This window comes from Tripterygium wilfordii, chromosome 19, assembly GCF_013401445.1.
Source record: "Tripterygium wilfordii isolate XIE 37 chromosome 19, ASM1340144v1, whole genome shotgun sequence".
Classification (NCBI taxonomy): domain Eukaryota; kingdom Viridiplantae; phylum Streptophyta; class Magnoliopsida; order Celastrales; family Celastraceae; genus Tripterygium; species Tripterygium wilfordii.
The window spans coordinates 13,375,091-13,394,408 of record NC_052250.1 but is presented as its reverse complement, the minus strand read 5'-3'; the positions used below and the strand labels follow the sequence as shown (position 1 = coordinate 13,394,408).

General features: G+C 36.1%; 2 protein-coding genes and 1 pseudogene across 4 annotated transcripts; 1 reads left to right on the top strand and 2 right to left on the bottom strand.

The window, feature by feature from the left end:
- Positions 1 to 2,520: 2,520 nt before the first annotated feature.
- On the top strand, positions 2,521 to 14,145 carry LOC119985352 (probable transcriptional regulator SLK2). 3 transcript variants are annotated; one of them, XM_038829634.1, is made up of 10 exons: positions 2,521 to 2,668; positions 3,769 to 4,523; positions 4,727 to 4,858; positions 5,095 to 5,143; positions 6,507 to 6,721; positions 6,802 to 6,870; positions 11,550 to 11,650; positions 12,269 to 12,362; positions 12,453 to 12,522; positions 12,950 to 14,145. In XM_038829634.1, the coding sequence occupies exons 2-10, from the start codon at positions 3,798 to 3,800 to the stop codon at positions 13,825 to 13,827; spliced, it is 2,334 nt and encodes a 777-aa protein (XP_038685562.1). In that variant the 5' UTR covers positions 2,521 to 2,668; positions 3,769 to 3,797; the 3' UTR covers positions 13,828 to 14,145. The 3 variants fall into 3 exon arrangements, with proteins under 3 accessions (XP_038685562.1, XP_038685560.1, XP_038685561.1); XM_038829632.1 differs by having other exon boundaries at positions 2,540 to 2,668; positions 3,299 to 4,523; XM_038829633.1 differs by having other exon boundaries at positions 2,619 to 2,668; positions 3,246 to 4,523.
- On the bottom strand, positions 7,393 to 9,933 carry LOC119985665 (annotated as a pseudogene).
- Positions 14,146 to 16,141: 1,996 nt separating the features above from the next.
- Positions 16,142 to 18,557, bottom strand: LOC119985147 (F-box protein PP2-A13-like). The gene is made up of 3 exons (XM_038829342.1): positions 17,947 to 18,557; positions 17,490 to 17,608; positions 16,142 to 16,753 (listed from the first exon to the last, which is right to left on the bottom strand). The coding sequence occupies exons 1-3, from the start codon at positions 18,265 to 18,267 to the stop codon at positions 16,339 to 16,341; spliced, it is 855 nt and encodes a 284-aa protein (XP_038685270.1). The 5' UTR covers positions 18,268 to 18,557; the 3' UTR covers positions 16,142 to 16,338.
- Positions 18,558 to 19,318: the final 761 nt, after the last annotated feature.

The following is a 19,318-nucleotide window of genomic DNA, read 5'->3' as shown; positions in this document are numbered from 1 at the left end:
ATCACAATAAAGTTCTAAGAGATACTACAAAAATTTCATGGGAAAAATGAACAATTTGAACAAAATTCCTAACGATATGACCTTACAAATCATTGAATTAGTTGTCAAACAACAACCAATGACGATGAAAAAGATCCAGTTTAGGATGCATTCTTAGGAGATTTTATAGAGGATGATCCCAATGATCCCGTATAAGATAATCCCTTAGTGGATGATCGTACAAATGAATAATTTAATCAAATGTGAGATATAGAGTACAACAAATTATATATTATATATGTTTATTGACATAGTATGAAAAATTATGGCCTGCTGACATAAGAAACAATAATAAATGAGATGTAAAAACTATGAGACACTATATTTTCTATAGAATTTAGAATTTATGAGATGTTTTTTAGTTATTTTACAACTTTGTTCAAAAAACCAATGCAAACAATAATTGTTAAACTCTGAGCATATTTTTTCCTTATGCATCAAATTTTTCGCTCCCTCTTAGAAAATTATTTATTAACATATTGAAGAAAAGGTATTGTAGTTATTTGTTCATCTCATAATTATTTTCATTTTCCATAATTCAAGCTCTGTTATTCATTATGATAATAATTATTTTGACATCCATCTTTATTTTTTAAATTAATTATGTGTCGCGCGAAGCGCGAGCATGCAACTAATTGTTTCCTTGAAACGAAAAAAAAAGTTGTAGCACCAACGAAGGAGGCTACCTCACGATGGAAATATTTTATAAAAAAAAATTCAAAAGACAGTAAAAAAATTACAAAGATGCTCTAGCTCTTAGTTATATATATAGTTAAACAAATGATCTCATTGGAAATTTCACCATATCATATTCAAAATTATTTTGATATGTACCTAAGGAAGGCTATGATATATTATATACGTATTATAAAGAGCAATATTTTTATAGTCATACGCTGAGTTTTTACTCAATTTACCTTATCGTCATATGAGAAATTTTCATGCCTACATGACTAATGATCCGAGTTTAAGATGGATGTCAAAATGACGAACTTGTATATTGTCATTTTAGGTAAAAATAATTGAAAGAGAACATCAAAACTCGAGTCAAATCTAATAAATAAACGAAATAATCATCGATAAATGGTAACAAAACTACCAGCATTGTATTTTGTTTAGGCAGTCATTGTGAATTAGTTAAACTTATATATGATAGATTATGTGATGATTATGAGCAAATAATATTTGTTAGGCCTACACTCATTTGCTTCTCTCATACTTCAGAAGCCACACCAACCCAATATGGCCCAAAATAAATTTAAAAAAATAAAAGAAAATAAAAGGAAACAAAGGGTAAAATTAAAAAAGAGGTAAAGTGACAGAATGTTTAGTCTTAAGAGTTGGAAAGAAACCTTAAGAAACAGAAATTAAGCTTATTCATATATATTCAGAGCATTTGTTACAGCGGATCTACTAAACGAAACGCTGTTGGCTAATGCTCTGTCAAACAACATAACATTCAAAGCGGATTTGTTGTCATTTTGACAGCGGATCTGTTGTCATTTTGTCATTGGAGCTTACTTGATGCTAACACTCAACATTTTTTTTTTCAATTTTTTATTGTGGGTCCCACAGTCATCATGATTCTTTTAATTTATATATAAATTAATGTGGGCTCTACAGATTTAATAATATATATTTAATACATTTAAATGTAAATTATATATTTTGTTAATAATGTGGGGTCCATGCTCAACTTTTATTAATTATATATTTTTAGTTAAAATAAAAAATATTAAAATTTTATTAATTAATACTTAAAAATATTTATTAATTAATACTTAAAATTAATTTTAATAAGAATTATATTTATTAGATTTTATTTAATATAAAAATAAAAAACTAATATTTAATACTTTATTTCAACCGTTTTTCCGTTAGCATCAACTTTTACTTCATCAAATACTTAATAGCATATTTCACAACTTAAAACTCAACATTTTTTTCATAACTTTCCCGTTAACATTGATCAATTTTTTCTCTCTATCAAATGGAGCCATTTGTCATTATGCTTGCACTGACGCAAGTTCCTGAACCCACACGAGTCTTTGTTTCTATCTATTGTGCGTCTAATGATCAGGCGTGTCAATCTGACGGTCTATGCTCAATCGTTTATCTAGTACTGAGTTACGATTGTCTATGCCACAACCTTATCTTAGTAAAGATGTAAACCTATGATATTCGAACACGTTCTCCTCTAAAATATCATTATTATACTAGATGTTCCCCCAATTGGCCGCTATGGCGCTTTGAGTCGGTTGTAAAAAAAGGTGGAATGACACCACCGCAGATTATGTTTACCCTGATAGACCGACCCAGGTAATATCCCGTCAAAAGACAACCCTCGAGATCCGCCAATCGGACTGTGCCACATAATACACGGCTCCCCTCGCCACCGTGAGATCTTAGCACCGACTACGTTCTCCAGTCTTGCTCCTGGCACGTGTCTCTTCTACCACCCGATATATCCGGTGACATAGAGCTGGCTACCCGTGCAGCCGGTAACTCATCCTCTGCAATTCCCGCTAGATATATCCCTCGAACTCGCACATGCGATTACGATTTCGATTTGCAAATTGAGAGAGAAAATTAGATGGTTTTCGATTTTTCTCCAGCTCTCGATTTCAAGGTTCGTAGTCTCTTTTCAGTCTTTATTTTTTCCAAGAACATATATTTAACATATTAAAGTTAATTGCCTCGTTTCAAGGTTTGTCTTTTTTTGATCGATCTATGGAACTGAAATAGCGTATTGTTTGTTGAATTGTTCCAATATTTAGTTTCGTTATTCCTCTCTTTTATTAGTTTGATTTCAGTTAGGCTTAAGGAAGTTTACTTAGTCCACTAATTTTCCTTATTTTTGTAATTTGGGATTCTTGTTATATAGCTAATCGATTCCCACACGATCAAGCTCTCCTATTCTCAATGTGCTTTATTCTTTGAGGGTTATCATAGTTGGAAGTTCAATTATTTTAGGTTTGGTCTTTGATCGCTAGTAGGCATTTCTGAGGCTGGTAAATTTAGGGCTTTCCTTTGCAAGAGTCGACCTTTGCAGCTACCTGAGTTGAAAATTAGGGTTTGTTGATATAGCTAGGATTTAGGAAACCGTACTTTGTTTGTTTGTTTGTTTGTGGGATTTGCTATGCTTTTTTACCCTGACTTACGTAGCTGAGGAAAATTTTGAATATTTTACTATATTTCTCATGTAGGTTTTATCTAATATTGATGTTGTTGTCCTGTACGTTGGGCCTTGTAAATTCAGGAAACCTTTCACACCATTTGATCACAAGGGCTTGTTAATTCGTAATAATCTGCTTCTTGATCGCTGGCAGTATATGCGCAAGGGTTCAGATTTTCTGTTTCTCATTCGTTGCTGAAGTGGGAATATCAGTATTATTACTTTAGCCTGTCGTAGTTGTGATTGGTGTTGAGGGGATTGTTTTTTTTGCACAAGTATAGTATTTTTTATGATATTGAGAAGATTGAGCTTAAATTACAATTGTATATACTAGTTAGGCCTGGCTCTGGAGAGCTACTTGGACTCTGGCCGCCAGGGAACGGTGCCTTCAATGGCCCCTTCTCGGGTGGCTGGAGGGTTAACCCATTCTTCCTCGAGTTCTGGAATTTTCTTCCAAGGAGATGGGCAGTACCAGACTGTTGTTAATTCTCATTTGGGTTCATCATTTGGAAACTCGCCTAACTCTATTCCCACAACTGGACGTCCCAATCTAGGTCTTCTTTCTGGGGATCAGAACAATGCAATGTTGAATAGTGTGGCAAATTCAGGACCAAGTGTGGGTGCTAGTTCTTTGGTTACAGATGCAAATTCTGCACTTTCTGGGGGTCCTCATCTGCAGAGAAGCGCGAGCATCAATACTGAGTCATATATGCGGTTACCAGCATCGCCAATGTCATTTTCATCCAATAATATAAGTGTTTCAGGTTCATCAGTTGTTGATGGGTCCTCTATAATACAGCAGGGAAATCATCAAGACGTGTCTGCTCAACATGCGCGGCAGGGTCAGCAGCTGCAACAACTAGGGGTTTCCGGTGCTACGTCATTGCCCACATCACAAAGTGGCCAAGTTGCACTACCCATGGGCCAACGGGCCCCTGGGTCCTTCATTTCAGATCCTAACAATATTACCCAGGCACATAAGAAGCCACGATTGGATATTAAGCAAGAAGATATCATGCAACAGATACTGCAGAGGCAGGATTCCATGCAGTTGCAAGGCCGCAATCCACAGTTACAAGTGCTGCTTCAGCAGCAGAGACTGAGGCAACAGCAGCAGATTCTGCAGTCCATGCCACAATTGCAAAGAACCCAATTACAGCAACAACAGCAGCAGCAGCAGCAGATGCAGTTGAGGCAGCAAATGCAACAACAAGCCATGCAGCCAGTATCTGCTATGAAGCGTCCTGATGGTGGTATATGTGCCCGTAGGCTTATGCAGTACCTATATCATCAGCGGCAACGGCCACCAGTGAGTTTCTTTCTTTGATGCCGTTTTCTGTTACTGAAATTTATTTACATACCACTCTGTTGCAAAACTAGAGTTGTGTTTATTTGATGAAGTTTATGCTCATCCTTCCACAGGCTCACTGTTCATCATTTCATTTTAATGTTTCTCTTTTGATTTCTCAAAGAAAGTTGAAAATTTTTTCTTATGCTTAAATTTTTTTGCAGGATAATTCTATTGCCTATTGGAGGAAATTTGTTGCTGAGTACTATTCTCCTCGTGCAAAGAAGCGATGGTGCTTGTCCTTGTATGACAATGTTGGTCATCATGCTCTTGGTGTTTTTCCCCAGGCAGCTATGGTCAGTTTCTATATGATGATTATTGCAAAGCCTCTCCCCTCTCATTTTATTATATTTTTTAGATTTGAGTTCTAATTGAGCTGATATTAGCCCTAATGGAGGTATCATCTATTAATTACTGTAATGAGATAGACTTGAATAATATGTGTCTTTTTCTCCAATTAATAATTCGTACTTTCATTACATGGTATTATTTTGGCATTTCCTCTGAACAATTTCATTTTATTTTATTTCAGGATGCATGGCAGTGTGAAATCTGTGGCTCTAAATCTGGAAAAGGATTTGGTAAGATAATGGCTTCTAGATCTTTAATGTTGCCTGGTGGTTGTAGAAAGTTTCTGTTTAAAAGTAGATTGTGGAAATTATTTGACTTAATTCTGATGTGTTCAGGGATTAAGAGAAATATCCTACCCAGTTTCCCATTTCTATCACTTGACTGGTTCTTAGAATCTCATGGTGAAATCCGCTTCTTTAATTTATACAATTGACTGTGTGAAAGATGTCAGAATGATAACTTTGAGCAGTCGTGAAAACAACATATATTTAACCCACATTAATGTACGTGTCTCCTGGATGTGAAAAAGTGATGTCACTAAAGCTTCATAAATAGAAGTTCATCTGTTTGTATATTCCTGTCTAGTTGAAGTTAGAAAACCATGACATGTTTGCAGTTCATAGGGTTATTCCATCGAGGTTGAACTGGTGGAGTAGAGACATATAAAATTTTTCATCTGCTATGCATTCCCTGGGGTTTCTCTTAGGTTTCTGACATGTTAACTTCCTTGAAGTGGTTTACTCTTTGTTTACCAATACTGCTCCTATGCTTGTTAGATAAGGCTACGTCCCTGCCCTTCCCCCCTTTGTAACAATGTTCTTGTGGCTATAAGTCTAGACTCTAGAGATTGTGTAATCCTGGTCTGCACCCTGCTTGTTGCCTTAATATAAATTTTCTATTCAAAAAAAGAAGAAGATAAGGCTACCTTTTTATGGTTTGGAACCTGCCCCCCTTACAATCCTATGCCTTTCTGGAAAGAAAGAAGACAGTTTTGCTGTGTTAAGGTAATTGGCTGAGATTGTTCATTCTTTTGGTCATTCTTCTTTTTGGCTGTTTGGTACAGTTTTTTTTAAAATGTTTGTATAGAGCATGTCATGCCATTTCAAGCATTGGAAGGATACAAATCTCTATGCACTATCTTTGAGAGAGTGCCAAATTGTTTACATTTGCGTAATAAGTAACTTCTTGTCTGGTTAAATTTTCAGCGATTCAGTCGTATACTTACCAGGCATTTTTTTTCTGTGATTTGGTTAGTTATTAGACATACCAATCAAGATTGTAACCTGATGTCAGATTTCAGAACCTTTCTGATGAGTCATCATTATTCTTTCCTTGATCCCCCTCCTTCCCCAATAACATCCTTCTCAGGTCTTAAATTTGAGGGTTAAAATAGTATATTTACTTAAAGATAAATGGCAATTCTTTGATGTCTCCTCCAGGTGTAATGCTGTCTACAGATTCAGGCATCCATTTCTAGTTATGAAATCCCACTAGATTCAATTTAATTTTGAATTGATGGCTTGAATGGTCTCTTTTTTATCCTTAACTCCCCATCGAAATTGATTTTTTATTTTGATTTTCTTGGTTTGACAGAGGCAACCTTTGAAGTGCTTCCACGACTCAATGAAATCAAATTTGGCAGTGGTGTGATCGATGAGCTTTTGTTTTTGGACTTGCCACGCGAATACAGATTTATGTCGGGAATAATGTTGTTAGAATACGGAAAAGCAGTTCAAGAGAGTGTGTATGAGCAACTTCGTGTTGTTCGTGAGGGTCAGCTCCGAATTGTATTCACCCAGGACTTGAAGGTGAACTGAAGTACTAGTCTAATTAAACTACAGTTGCTATATTTGCTCAAATAAGTTGCTGACATGTCATGCATCATTAGATACTGTCATGGGAATTTTGTGCGCGGCGCCACGAAGAACTTTTCCCCCGTAGGTTGGTTGCTCCCCAGGTACTGATTTCTCATGCTATATTAATTGTTATTTATTTTTTAAACTTGTTTGATCTGACAAGCTTTTCGATACTCCATTATATAACATAATAATGAGCCTGCAACCTTTTAGTTCGCCAAGTTTGAGTGTTAGTTGTTTATTGATAATCTGAGAGAAGAAAAGGCACAGATAAAGATGAATCTTGGAAGACAGTTCTTTAACCATTTGGTCTATGTCCCGCCTGAATCAATTTGAACTTTAAAGTTTACAGGGCCTAATGTCTGATAGGAACATGTGTGCTGAGAAATTTCATTGTCTGCAATATGCACTAGAAAATAATGGAGAAGCCTCAACTTTGAGGAACTCTCTGGCAAGAACACAAAATAATGCTCTCTTGTATTCAAAAGTTTTTGACAGAAGACGATAGGAGTCCATTTGATGGATTATTTTAGGATGGTGAAATATCTAAACAAAAGTCATTTCACATCACTGTAATTTTCTAAATCCTCTCTTCCTTCTTGATTTACTTCTGTTTCTAGGTGTGATTAACTGATTGGAGCCACTGTGATGGATAGATTACTGTTGCACTTTTGATGTGATCCTGAATTTTGATCATCTCCTTGAGTAGTTCTAGCGTTAGGGTGCTTTTAGGTTATGCTCGGGAGTTTCAGTTTTCCTAGGTTTTTGGGTGTTTTTATGGGTTGGGTTTTGAAGTGTTCTTGAAGAGCCCATGCTTGGGAGTTTTTCAAATGTGTTCTCATGGGTTTGAGGAACTCCTTAGAACCCTTTGGAAGGTGCTTTGATGTATTTTAGATGGTGTATTCATGATTTATGAATTTTTTAGAAAAATGTCCTCGGTCAATTAATGACATCAAATCTCATTAAAACACATTAAATAAGGACGTTTGTGACATTTACTTCTTTATGGAACCTATGAGAAACCATAGGAACTAAACTCTCAAGTATAGACTCATATTATCATCTCACTCAAAATCCATAATTTAAAACACCCCAAAACACACACCATCGAAACACCTCGTAACACATATCATCAAAAGACCTAAAACCACATCTGAGAAAACTCCCAAGCACAACCTTAATGTATGGTATCTGTAGGTGGGACATACATGGGATGTGTAGGCAGAATATGCATTCATACAGACTAGTCCCCTACTCATAATCTGAGTGGTAAGAGTTACAAATAGCGTTTATATGACGGTCCCCTACTCACATAGTTGTCAATTGTTGGCTATGTAAACAAGAAAAAATAGTATGAACTCTTGGGAATACTTGAATGAACGAACACAATTGTTCAATAGATCAGATGGTATTGTTTTTCTATATACACTGAGTTGCAGATAATTGCAGAGCTCTATTACCAGATACGGCTACAACTACAAAACATGAATATTGAACCCTAAATACAGAACATAAGAAAAGACCACAATAACCTTATGAACAAAGACACAACAGGACAACATAAAGAATACCATTTGACCGAGTTAAAGAAGCCAATTCATTCAACACTCCCCCTGAATTGCATCTTTGATATCACCGAAGACTGAGGTCTCACGAGACAATCAACAACCAAGAAAACGACGACATGCCCAAAGTGACTAGCTTTCCATTAACCTTCACCTTATCAACCTGAGATACAATGAGCTCAAAAACTTTACCAAGTTTCACAGCAACATGATTGTGTACCCTAAACAGCAAATGCATGGCCAAGTTATCAACAAACCTCCCCAAAACATCCTTCCAATATGCTGTCATTCTTGTTTTTAGAACAAAACCTTGATGCATAACACATATGTTTACTTAAATACCCAACTTCAACCCGAGCCATGAACTCATCCTTTTTAGCCATCATTTTTTTGCTTTCGAGCAAGTATTCAGAATTGCAACTATAGTCAGTCAATCTTTCCATCTGAATTATCTTCAACACCCAATTCACATATTGTTGCTTCATCTTTGCCGTAAGATTGAGGCTAGCTCTTCTTGTTTCTTTCTTAGGCTGCTGATAGTTGTCTGAAAAAAGTCAATCACCACACCTTCCATATAGGTCCGGACTTTCTCTTCAAACCCATCAGATATGCCAGAACTCTCACCCACCACAATTGAAGGATTATCATTATTTACACCTAACGACAATTTTGCATTCCCACATACCAGAGATCTTTCTGATATACTCTTCCTTGCCCCATTATGCTTATCATATGTCTCTTTCACAACACCTGGAGCAAGAGTTTCATTTGGTTCTGATTTCAACTCATTTTTCTCTACAATAGTCTTGATATTATCAGCTCTGTCAGTAGGCATAACCTCTTCATCCATATCAAAGACCTTAGCCAATGACCTATAAGAATGTTCTGTAACCCCTGCAACATGGGATGTGATTAGAATATTTTCAAATTTTAAAATTGGATCATCAGGGTCAATGACTCAGTCCAAGGCTCCAAGCAACATCAATGCCTAAGCCTCCCAAGTGGCCAACCACAAGGACAACAGCTACATAGTCTAGCAATCCCCCTCAAGCAATATTCACTAAAAGGCCACCCTTTCTCATAGAATATATGAATGGCCTGTTTACAATGGCCATTGCTTCTTTGTTTAAAAACAAGCAACAAACAATTATGACAGCCTTGCTTGCAAACTCATATATAGCTTCATGTTTTCCCTTCTCATCAACCAAAACATCAATGTCCTCACTTTTTGTGAGAAGACCTGTAACCCAGCTCCTTTTTTTTGCCAATAACTTCTACGCCAAATGGTCGTAAGCGCTTGACCAGCTCAATTCCAATATTGCCAAATCCCATAATATAGACTATTTTACCAAGTAAAGTATTACCAATTGGCTTTCCAAGCTTTTTCTGCTTCATATAAATATTAATCTGATTCTGCTTTCGAAGAAGGCTCAAAATTAGATTAGTATCCATTTCTGCACAAGAAGGTGCATTCCCAGTCAAATCAACTGGAATCCTGGCCACTTTGATCTCACACTTTTTAGCAGCATCTATATCAACCCAAGAAATATAGCAAATACTACTTTTCAGATCTTTAAATTCGGCTTCAAATCCTTTACTTCAATACTTCAATGAACGAAAACAATTGTTCAATAGATCAGATGGTATTGTTTTTCTATATACACTGAGTTGCAGATAATTGCAGAGCTCTATTACCAGATACGGATACAACTACAAAACATGAATATACCCTAAATACAGAACATAAGAAAAGACCACAATAACCTTATGAACAAAGACACAACAGGACAACATAAAATACTTAATAACAAGAATACCATTTGACCGAGTCAAAGAAGCCAATTCATTCAACATCAATATCGTAAGTATTGTACAATACTAATGATAATGAGCCCATGCGTATCGGTGAGTTGTATCGTATGTTCTTAATTATCAAACCTGTATCGTACATTACAACATGTATGATGTATCATTTCTATGATTTTTACATGGTGATTCAGTATGGGTGTTTGTATATCAGAGAGACATAAAAGGGGTTATCCAGGAGTTTCATACCTGCACAGTGCTTATATCAAACAGAGAATATCATTTTTTTTTGGAACTCGAGCTTAAGAAGGTAGTTCTCTGATCTGGGAGTCTATGCATTGATTTTCACGTAAGGAGTGAGAGAGGAATTGAGGCCTCAATGATGCGTGAAGCAATGGAAAGAGAGGAGGCAGAGAAACCAAAGAGAGAGTGGGTTGCTGTATTTGGATTTTGTGAGAGACTAGAATGACTGTCTAAGTGGCTGTCATCAGTGGTGGGTCAACTATCTATCAAACCTCGCTTATCTAGAACCCATTTCTGCTAGGCCTGTACAAGAAAAAGCCCATTTAACAATAAATAAGAGGTTTTTCTCACCTCAACAAGATAAAACCTATGATAATTTACATAACTATATTTGTATAGAGTGAATTCTTAGTGTACGAAGAACTTACAAGATTCTATACGATATGATACATGGAAAATTAAAAAAAAAATAAAATCCGATACACAATTTTTACAACTATGCGTACTCATAATTGCTGAGTACTCCTAATATTATTGAGTTCATGAATCTGAAACAAGTAAGGAATCTTCTCTTTAGGTTATAGAACGGACCTCAACATGATCTTTGAGGTCCATTATATTGGCACTTTTGGGGGTGGAATTTCCTCTTTTTACCGGCATCAATGTCAAAGTTGCCATACACAGCCTTAGAGAGTGAATGCGTATGAATATGTGTGTGTTGCTGTTATGTTCTTTAGCTTTATTGTTAAAGATTAATCTTACATTGAAAGTAAATTTTGTTCTACTGCTGTTTTCTGGTTGTCGCTACAATAACTTGATCGCAATTTTGCTGTCCCAAAGTGCTGTTTTTTTGTCGTAACTAGTTTGATACTGCCACTACTTTCATTTTTTGCTATTAGTTTTTCTTTGCTTTTATCTATTGTTCGATGATTATGCTTCTTTATTAGTTATTACCGTTATGTAGTCTTTGTAGTTTTAGCCGTTTAGGTCCATGGTTACACTTTGTGGTTCTAGGTTTAAGTCAAAAGTTGTTCTTTGAACGAGGAAAATGCTAGCTGTAATTTCTTCTTGGGTTGGCACTCTTTTGGTGCCTTTACACATGAAAAGAAATGGCAGGTGTAATTATCTTTATCTGAAATTATGAAATCATGTCTGTTGTTTTGCAGGTGAACCAGTTGCTTCAGGTTGCTCAAAAGTGTCAGAGCACGATTGCTGAAAGTGGATCTGATGGGGTTTCTCAGCAGGACTTGCAAACAAACAGTAATATGTTAGTAACTATCAAATAACTCCCCTTCTTAATTTTATACTAGTTAGATCTTTCGACCAAAACCATTTTTTTGTGATAGAAGGTAACAACTCCGGGGCACATGGCTCCCTCACTGGGCGTCGTGTATGTTAATTTAGAGTAGTTCAATCAAAAGGTTACCATAGCTCACGATTAGAAATTTGGGAGTCATTTATTTATTCTTCAGGTTTATGGCTACAATGAAGATATGGAAGTGAACATGGAAGGTTTTGACAGCATGCTTGGATGGACTCTTTTAAGTATAATAATATGTGGTAACCATCGACCGTTGACTTGATTGTTTATAGCAACTGACATTCCATCCTCTGTAAGTGCTGTGCGAGCATAGAACTATGTTCCCCATCGAAGAGATTGGCAGCTGAAAAGTGCATTATAATTCCGAAAGGCCCTTGTCCTTGTCATGATATGTTGATTAAGCTTATAATATGAAGGGATTGCTATGCGTTTATGTGTGATATGGGTTGCATATAGTCATCATTAGCTGCTCAATCTTGTCTTTGCCACAATTTTGTTAGACCAGACTGAATTTAGTCTCTGGTGCAATAAGGTTAAACTGATGCAATATTGATTATTGTTTAGGGTCTTGACAGCTGGTCGTCAGCTTGCAAAAAGTATGGAGCTCCAGTCATTAAATGACCTTGGTTTCTCCAAAAGATATGTCAGGTGTCTTCAGGTATGATTGGAGGATTACATGGTGTACCAATTCAATTCTCTCTTGCTGTATACTTTCTATTTTTGTAAGTTTCTTTTCAATTTGTGACAGATTGCCGAAGTCGTGAACAGCATGAAAGATCTAATTGATTACTGCAAGGAACACAAAGCTGGACCTATTGGTAAACCCTTTATGGCTGGTGTTGCTTAATCTTCCATTGCATTTTTTGATGAAGCGCATGTGGTCCTCATGTTAATTCTACATTATGGTTTGGCTTTGGACTGTGTCCATCTTAAGTGACTTGTTTTCACCTAGATATTATATTATTATTTAAATTTGCATCTAAATTCTAAAAGGTGACAAGAAAAAATAATTATGCTTATCAATGATTTCTATATTGTAACTGACAAGTTTTTTCTCTAGCGTTAATGTTACTGCAGCTGAGAAATCTCAGGATCTCAATGCACTTTGTCTCTCTCAATACATTTAACTTATGATACAGGACGCTCCTCTAGGGCCTTCTATAAATGTTTTGGTCTGGTTAAATGGCTTTCATTTTCGTAAAATATTCTCTATTATGCTTACATCATTGTGACTCTTATTTGCAGATGGTCTGAAAAATTATCCTCGACATGCCAGTGCAGCTAAGCTCCAGATGCAAAAGATGCAGGAAATGGAGCAGCTAGCAAATGCCCAGGGTCTGCCAACTGACCGAAATACCCTCAACAAATTGATGGCATTGCAACCTGGAGGAAACAACCATATGAGCAACAACCATCAGATGGTTGGTAGGGGTGCTTTAAGTGGTTCAGCACAGGCTGCTCTGGCACTGACTAATTACCAGAATATGCTCATGAGGCAGAATTCAATGAGTTCAAATCCCAACTCACTTCAACTAGAGGCATCATCATCTTTTAATAGTACCAACCAAACTCCAACTTCAAATTTCCAAGGAACCACTGCTTTCATCTCTGGGTCAATGCAGAACTTGCCTGGTAGTGGCTATTCAAGCCCCCATCTAACTTCACAGCAGTCGCAGCGTTCATTGGGTGCTAATAACCTTCTCCAGCAGAACCATTCGCCATCTTCCCAAGGCAGCCAGGTCTTACAACAGCAGATGATACAGCAAATGCTACAAGAGATGTCCAGTAACAATGGTGCAGGTGTCCAGCAGCAGTCGATTGTGGGACAGAGTACAGTGAGAAGTGGAATGGGATGTGGAAACAATAATTCGGCAGCAACCCCTAGTGTGTCAGGAGGAGCTGTGCGTCCTGCTCCCAGCCGGAGCAACAGTTTTAAAGCTGGTTCAAATAGTGATTCTTCTCCTGCTGGTGGCAATAATGGATTTAACCAGCGAGCATCAGACTTGCCTCAGAATCTCCATTTGCCGGAGGATATTGCTCAAGATATAGCCAATGAATTCACAGAAAATGGTTTTTTTAACAGTGACCTTGACGATAATATCGGATATGGCTGGAAGGCATGACTAACATTGCTGGGTCTACTTATTGGTGTTCTTTAGTCAGTGTTAGTCATACATCTTTGTACAGAATATTTGGAGTAGCTGTCTTTTCTTTTCCTTCTCTTTAAAAAAAAAAAAAAAGAAGATCCTCAGTATATGGAACCTGTGTTGACGTTGAGACATTTGTGCCTCACTAGGTTTTCCGTTTTTTTAAAATCCTTTTTGAGTTTTTTTTTCCTCCTGTTTTTGGGTCTAGTCTTGCAAGTGTAATCTATTGGACAAAAACCTGAGAACTGTTTAAGTAAGTTTGGTCCTAATATGATTTGAATGGTTCATTCTCCTTGTGTTTTATGCCATTTGTAGTAAGTCGTCACTTTCTAATGTGTAAATGACGACATCAACTTTCAATTTGAGTGCTCAACATGGTTGCGTTGAAGACGATTGATATCCTTTTCGTTAATAACAATTCCCCCAAATAACAAAACAATCCCATCCCGCCAATCATGGTGTGACCTAGTGATAAAGACCAGGTTTCAAATTCTAGTTCACACATGAATTTTTTCGTATACTTACCGTATCAGTCTGCCTGATTTTGTGGACCTTTGCGTAGGTCTTATGATTTATCCAATGCACACTCAAATATAATGGACTACGATTTCATCGTTAAAAAAAAGTTTGAACTTCTCACAACAAATCAAAATTTCTTCAAAAAAGGGCGTTGCAGCAAGCCACCAAGTTGGGGCCGTCTTTGGAGTTTGCCAGTTTGGACCAGTTCATTTAATTAAGGTCCGCAACGACTCGAGAAACTGAGAAAGGGACTTGTTGGAACTTGATTGGGCCAGTAAATCTTGGGCCTATAAAGCTTTTAGATTTGAAACAAGGCTTGTCAATTTGTGGGGTCCGGCCTTTTGAACTTTTGGATAAGTATTGCCAAGTGGCAACAAACTTTAATGTGGCCCATGTATTGTGACACTACTTTTCCACCTGACCTATACAACCCACAAGTGATGAATGCACAAAGTTTTTGCCGTGGTGGCATATAATTTTATTTTATTTTTTTGTGTGTGCATTTACTATCGAGTATCAACAACTTTAAATATTTAGGGATTGCTTGAGTTGGTTCTTGACATTCTATGTAAACTTATAGGTTTTAGGTTCGAAATTCCTTGCCAACACTTTGGTACTGCACATTCTGATAAAATGTCAATGACTTATCCCAATCTCGTGTAACTAGAGAACTTCTGAGAATGCAGTGCACATGTCTTGAGATTTACTCCTCTTAAGTGTGACGCAGTGCAGAAGAACGAATCGATTGACTAGTTCACGACAAAGCAAATATAACTTGGAATCCACCAAGAAAGTTGAAAGAAATCTCAAAATATTATTAATTCATCAATATCTACCTTTGCCAAAATGGCTACAGTCCTATAAATACTAAAAAGAAGGAAATCCTAATTTGACTAAAATTCCTATTTACTAGTAAAACACATAATAATTCTAATAGAAATAGACTTCTAATAAGTAGATGAAATAATTAAACTAACTCTCCTAATTAAAGAAAACTACTAAATATCGTCCTACATCAGTCTCCTCCACTTGAAAATAACTCACCCTCGAGTTACGGTTCGGATGAGAAAAACTCATGTAGATCCAATCTTTCAAAGTCTTCAAAACATATGGATCAAAAGGTTGGTTTCGTGTAACATCACGAACGCCGTACCCATTGATTGGTTGATTCTGGTTGAAATTGAGTTGATTAAGCAAACCTTGAATCTTCTCTAACGCCTCCCAAAAATCATTAATCCCTCGTCCAACGACTATAGGGCTTCTTCCTCCTTCGTCGTTGAACATCTTGAGAGGCAAACTCCTGCTCCGATACCGTTGAACATCTTGAGAGGCAAACTCCTGCTCCGATACCAACTGATGCAGTGCGGAAGAACGGGTCGATTGGCTAGTTCACGACTAAACCAACATAACTTGGAATCCAGCAAAAAAGTTGAGAGAAATCTCAAAATATTATTAATTCATCAATATCTACCTTTGCCAAAATGGCTACAGCTCTACAGCCTTATAAATACTAAAAAGAAAGAAATCTTAATTTGACTAAAATTCCTATTTACTAGTAAAACACCTAATAATTGTAATAGAAATAGACTTATAATAAGTAGATGAAATAATTAAACTAACTCTCCTAATTAAAGAAAACTACTAAATATTGTTCTACATCAAGGTGGGTTAAAAGGGCTCTGCTTTGAAAAGATTCACACGATGTAAAAAAAGTATCAACAACTTTTAACAAAAACTCCCAACAAAGTCCTAATTAATTAACATTCAGTCAAAAACAAAAGCAAGAATCATGCTGCACATTGCACATAACTTAGCTTCAAATATAGAAAGTTTATGGACCAAAAGCCAAAAGGAAAAAAGCACCAAATCTTTATCCACTTTGCGTTCAAGAGCTTCATATGCTCAACTCTAAATCAAATCTTTTATGTAACATATGCCTAAAAAACTAATAAATTTTAAAATTTACAACTATTTGAATCTTTCTCTAAACTCACTTGGGTATATAAACACAGAATCTAAACATAGACCACCTTTGGTGTGTGTGCAATCAATCTGCATCATGGAGAACTTGATCTTCATTGGTGTGTTGAGGGTATGCACTACAAAATCACCCACATGGTAGTGGTGCCAGTCACCTGGTTCATGCAAGTGACACTCCGATGAAGCACGGTGGCCGTTGGATGTTGATAGTTGAAATCGGACGGGTTTAATGTTCCAGCCATGGACTTGATCAACATTGCACACCCTCCTACCAAATTTTCTTGAGGATTTGCCTAGTTGTAACCTAAAGAAGAGGCTATATGTTCCTGGTGGGAATTCAAAATCTACTTCACCCACCACTTCAAACCACCAAATTTGTTGAAGATACGCAATTGCTTGATATCTACACTTCCAAAAAAAATAATAATTTAGTCAATGACTCATAACACAAGGCATTCATCTATCAACAAATAAGAATGTAAAAACAATTCTTTAATCTTAAGGCAAGTCATCGGAGTAATAAATATATTGAATAGTCTTGTATTGCTAAAATGACGGGATGTATTAAAATACTAAAATTTTTGAATATCTGCATCTTGAAGCTTGAACCAACTGGAACTGAGACGGCGCAATTTGTAAAAATTGTAGAGTGTATAGTTTGAATCTAATGGTTTGTATGGTGTCACATTACACTATAATTTTGTTTTCCAATTTCTAAAATTTGTTGATTTTTTTTTCTCCATTATTAAATGAGAATTGTAGACTTTACATAATTACGGAGTCCTCAAATCACAGCTAGTTAGTCCTCTTTTGTAACCCAAAAAATTACTACTTAATTTGTTTATTTTTTTACTCGTCACTTTCGTTGCGTTATGTGGACAAATTCATCTCGATTTATTACAAGAAGACGCGTGAAGGAACCACCTTCATATAAAAATATATATATAAAAAAAAAAACAAAACAAAACAAATGCAACCGACACTATAATTAAATGGTTTGATTAACTGCTCACAAAAAGAAGCTTTGATCAAGTATAAAATTACTTTGTTTAATTACCATAGTCAGCCATGTAACTCTTATATAACCAATAATCAATGATTATAAGATGAAAAATTAAATTAAATTAAAATAATCTCACCTGGATTCCTCGGACACAACATGACTCCAATATCTCCGATCATCAATACCGGTTATTCTCAACGCTTGGTATGAGATTGATAGACAAATCTTACCACTACTCTTATCCAACCATGCTTGCTGTCCGAAAATCCACAAAATTAACAAACTCTACTCATGTTCTAATCAATGCTTACGTACACGATACATTACATACATATATATATATAGAAGAATTCTCACATAAGGGTCTATAGTAAGGGTGTAATACAAAGATTTATGTTTAATGGTGTGGATTAGTGAGATGACAAGTGTGGCTCACTGTTTTGGTTCCCACATGTTTCAAATCAATTGTGTAAACATAAACTCTTATCTTACACCATTACTTTAGACTCTTATATGAGAATTTCTCTCTCTATATATATATATATATATATTGAAGAGAAATCATGAGAAAGATGAAGACTATTGTTATGTACCTTGGTGCCACCATCAAAGAAATTGGGTGTGGACAACTTAGCATAAATCTCCTTCTTCCCCAAGCTCTCCGGAGATTGATCAAGAATTTCCTTGGCAAGAAACTTATAATTGGAAGGCAGCTTTGATTCCCACACAAAGTCAGCAGAAGAAGCGCCACGAAAAGCCCTGTTCAACCTCGCCAATCTACAAATCTCCGGCGGATCCAAATACATAAATATGGCCGAAACACAACTCTCCGGTACATCGCCGAGATTAAGTTTCATTGGAGAACTCATTTCTCCATTATTCTCTCGGGAAAAACTCGAAAATCCCGCCCCCATAAACAACCACAATGTCCTTAGTCTATCCCAAAAGCTTAACCTGAATTAGTCTATCCTTTTCTCATGAGACAAGAAGAGAAAGAAGAACAAATTAAAGGAGTTTGTTCATAGGTAGAGAAGGAGGAGATAGATGATGGGGCAAATGAGAGGAAAGAATGGTGAGGAATCTATTCCCATTTTCTTCATGTGTAAGCAGAGAATGGTATTTTGGCCTTTAATTTGGTTCTTAAGAAAGTTTGAGGGGGAAAAAAAGGGATAAAGAAGAAATTCTTATACCAATAATGTATTCTGTTATTTAATGTTGTATTTTATTATCATCTTTTCATTATTATATTTTTGTGGGGAGTACCGTTTTGGAATGTTAATCCACACACGCTTATTAGTGGCGTGTGGGATATGGAAGAGCTGGTCTACGCATCTATATTAATTTTAAAAAGTATAGATTTATACGTATATTTTTTCTGATTAAAAGAAGGAAAGGAAGATAATTAAGCCCTCAAATGCTCAATCTGAATGGGTATTAATTAATTAATTATATTAAAAATAATTCGTTGTGAAAAACTGATTGTAAGAGTTGAAATATATACTAAAGTTTCAATTGATGAATGAAATAAATAATTAATGCATGCATGCATGCTTTCCATAAGGTGCTAAATTAATTAGTCTTGAAACTTCGTTTTCACATGTGAACGAAACCCAAGTTGTTACGAAAATCATAGTCCAAGAGTTGTTTGTTAAATTAGGAAAAACCAGCAAGGATTTGTGTTATCAAATCAAAGTATCAATGTGTGCTAGCTATTCTATTTATGGATGATTAGAAAGACACCAATAATCATCCACACTTCTTACAAGAATATGATTGCGGGGTTTGGCAACATTTGGGACCCTGGACTACATTTGTTGAGTCAGCATAGCGCTGATTTGAGTTCATACACATCTGAAACACGTACACACATACAGAAGAGAAGTATATATATATATTGGTCATGAAATGTAGTGGGCCAGACCTGAAATCATGTTGCTTTAGTATAGCATGTGCGATTATCAGCCT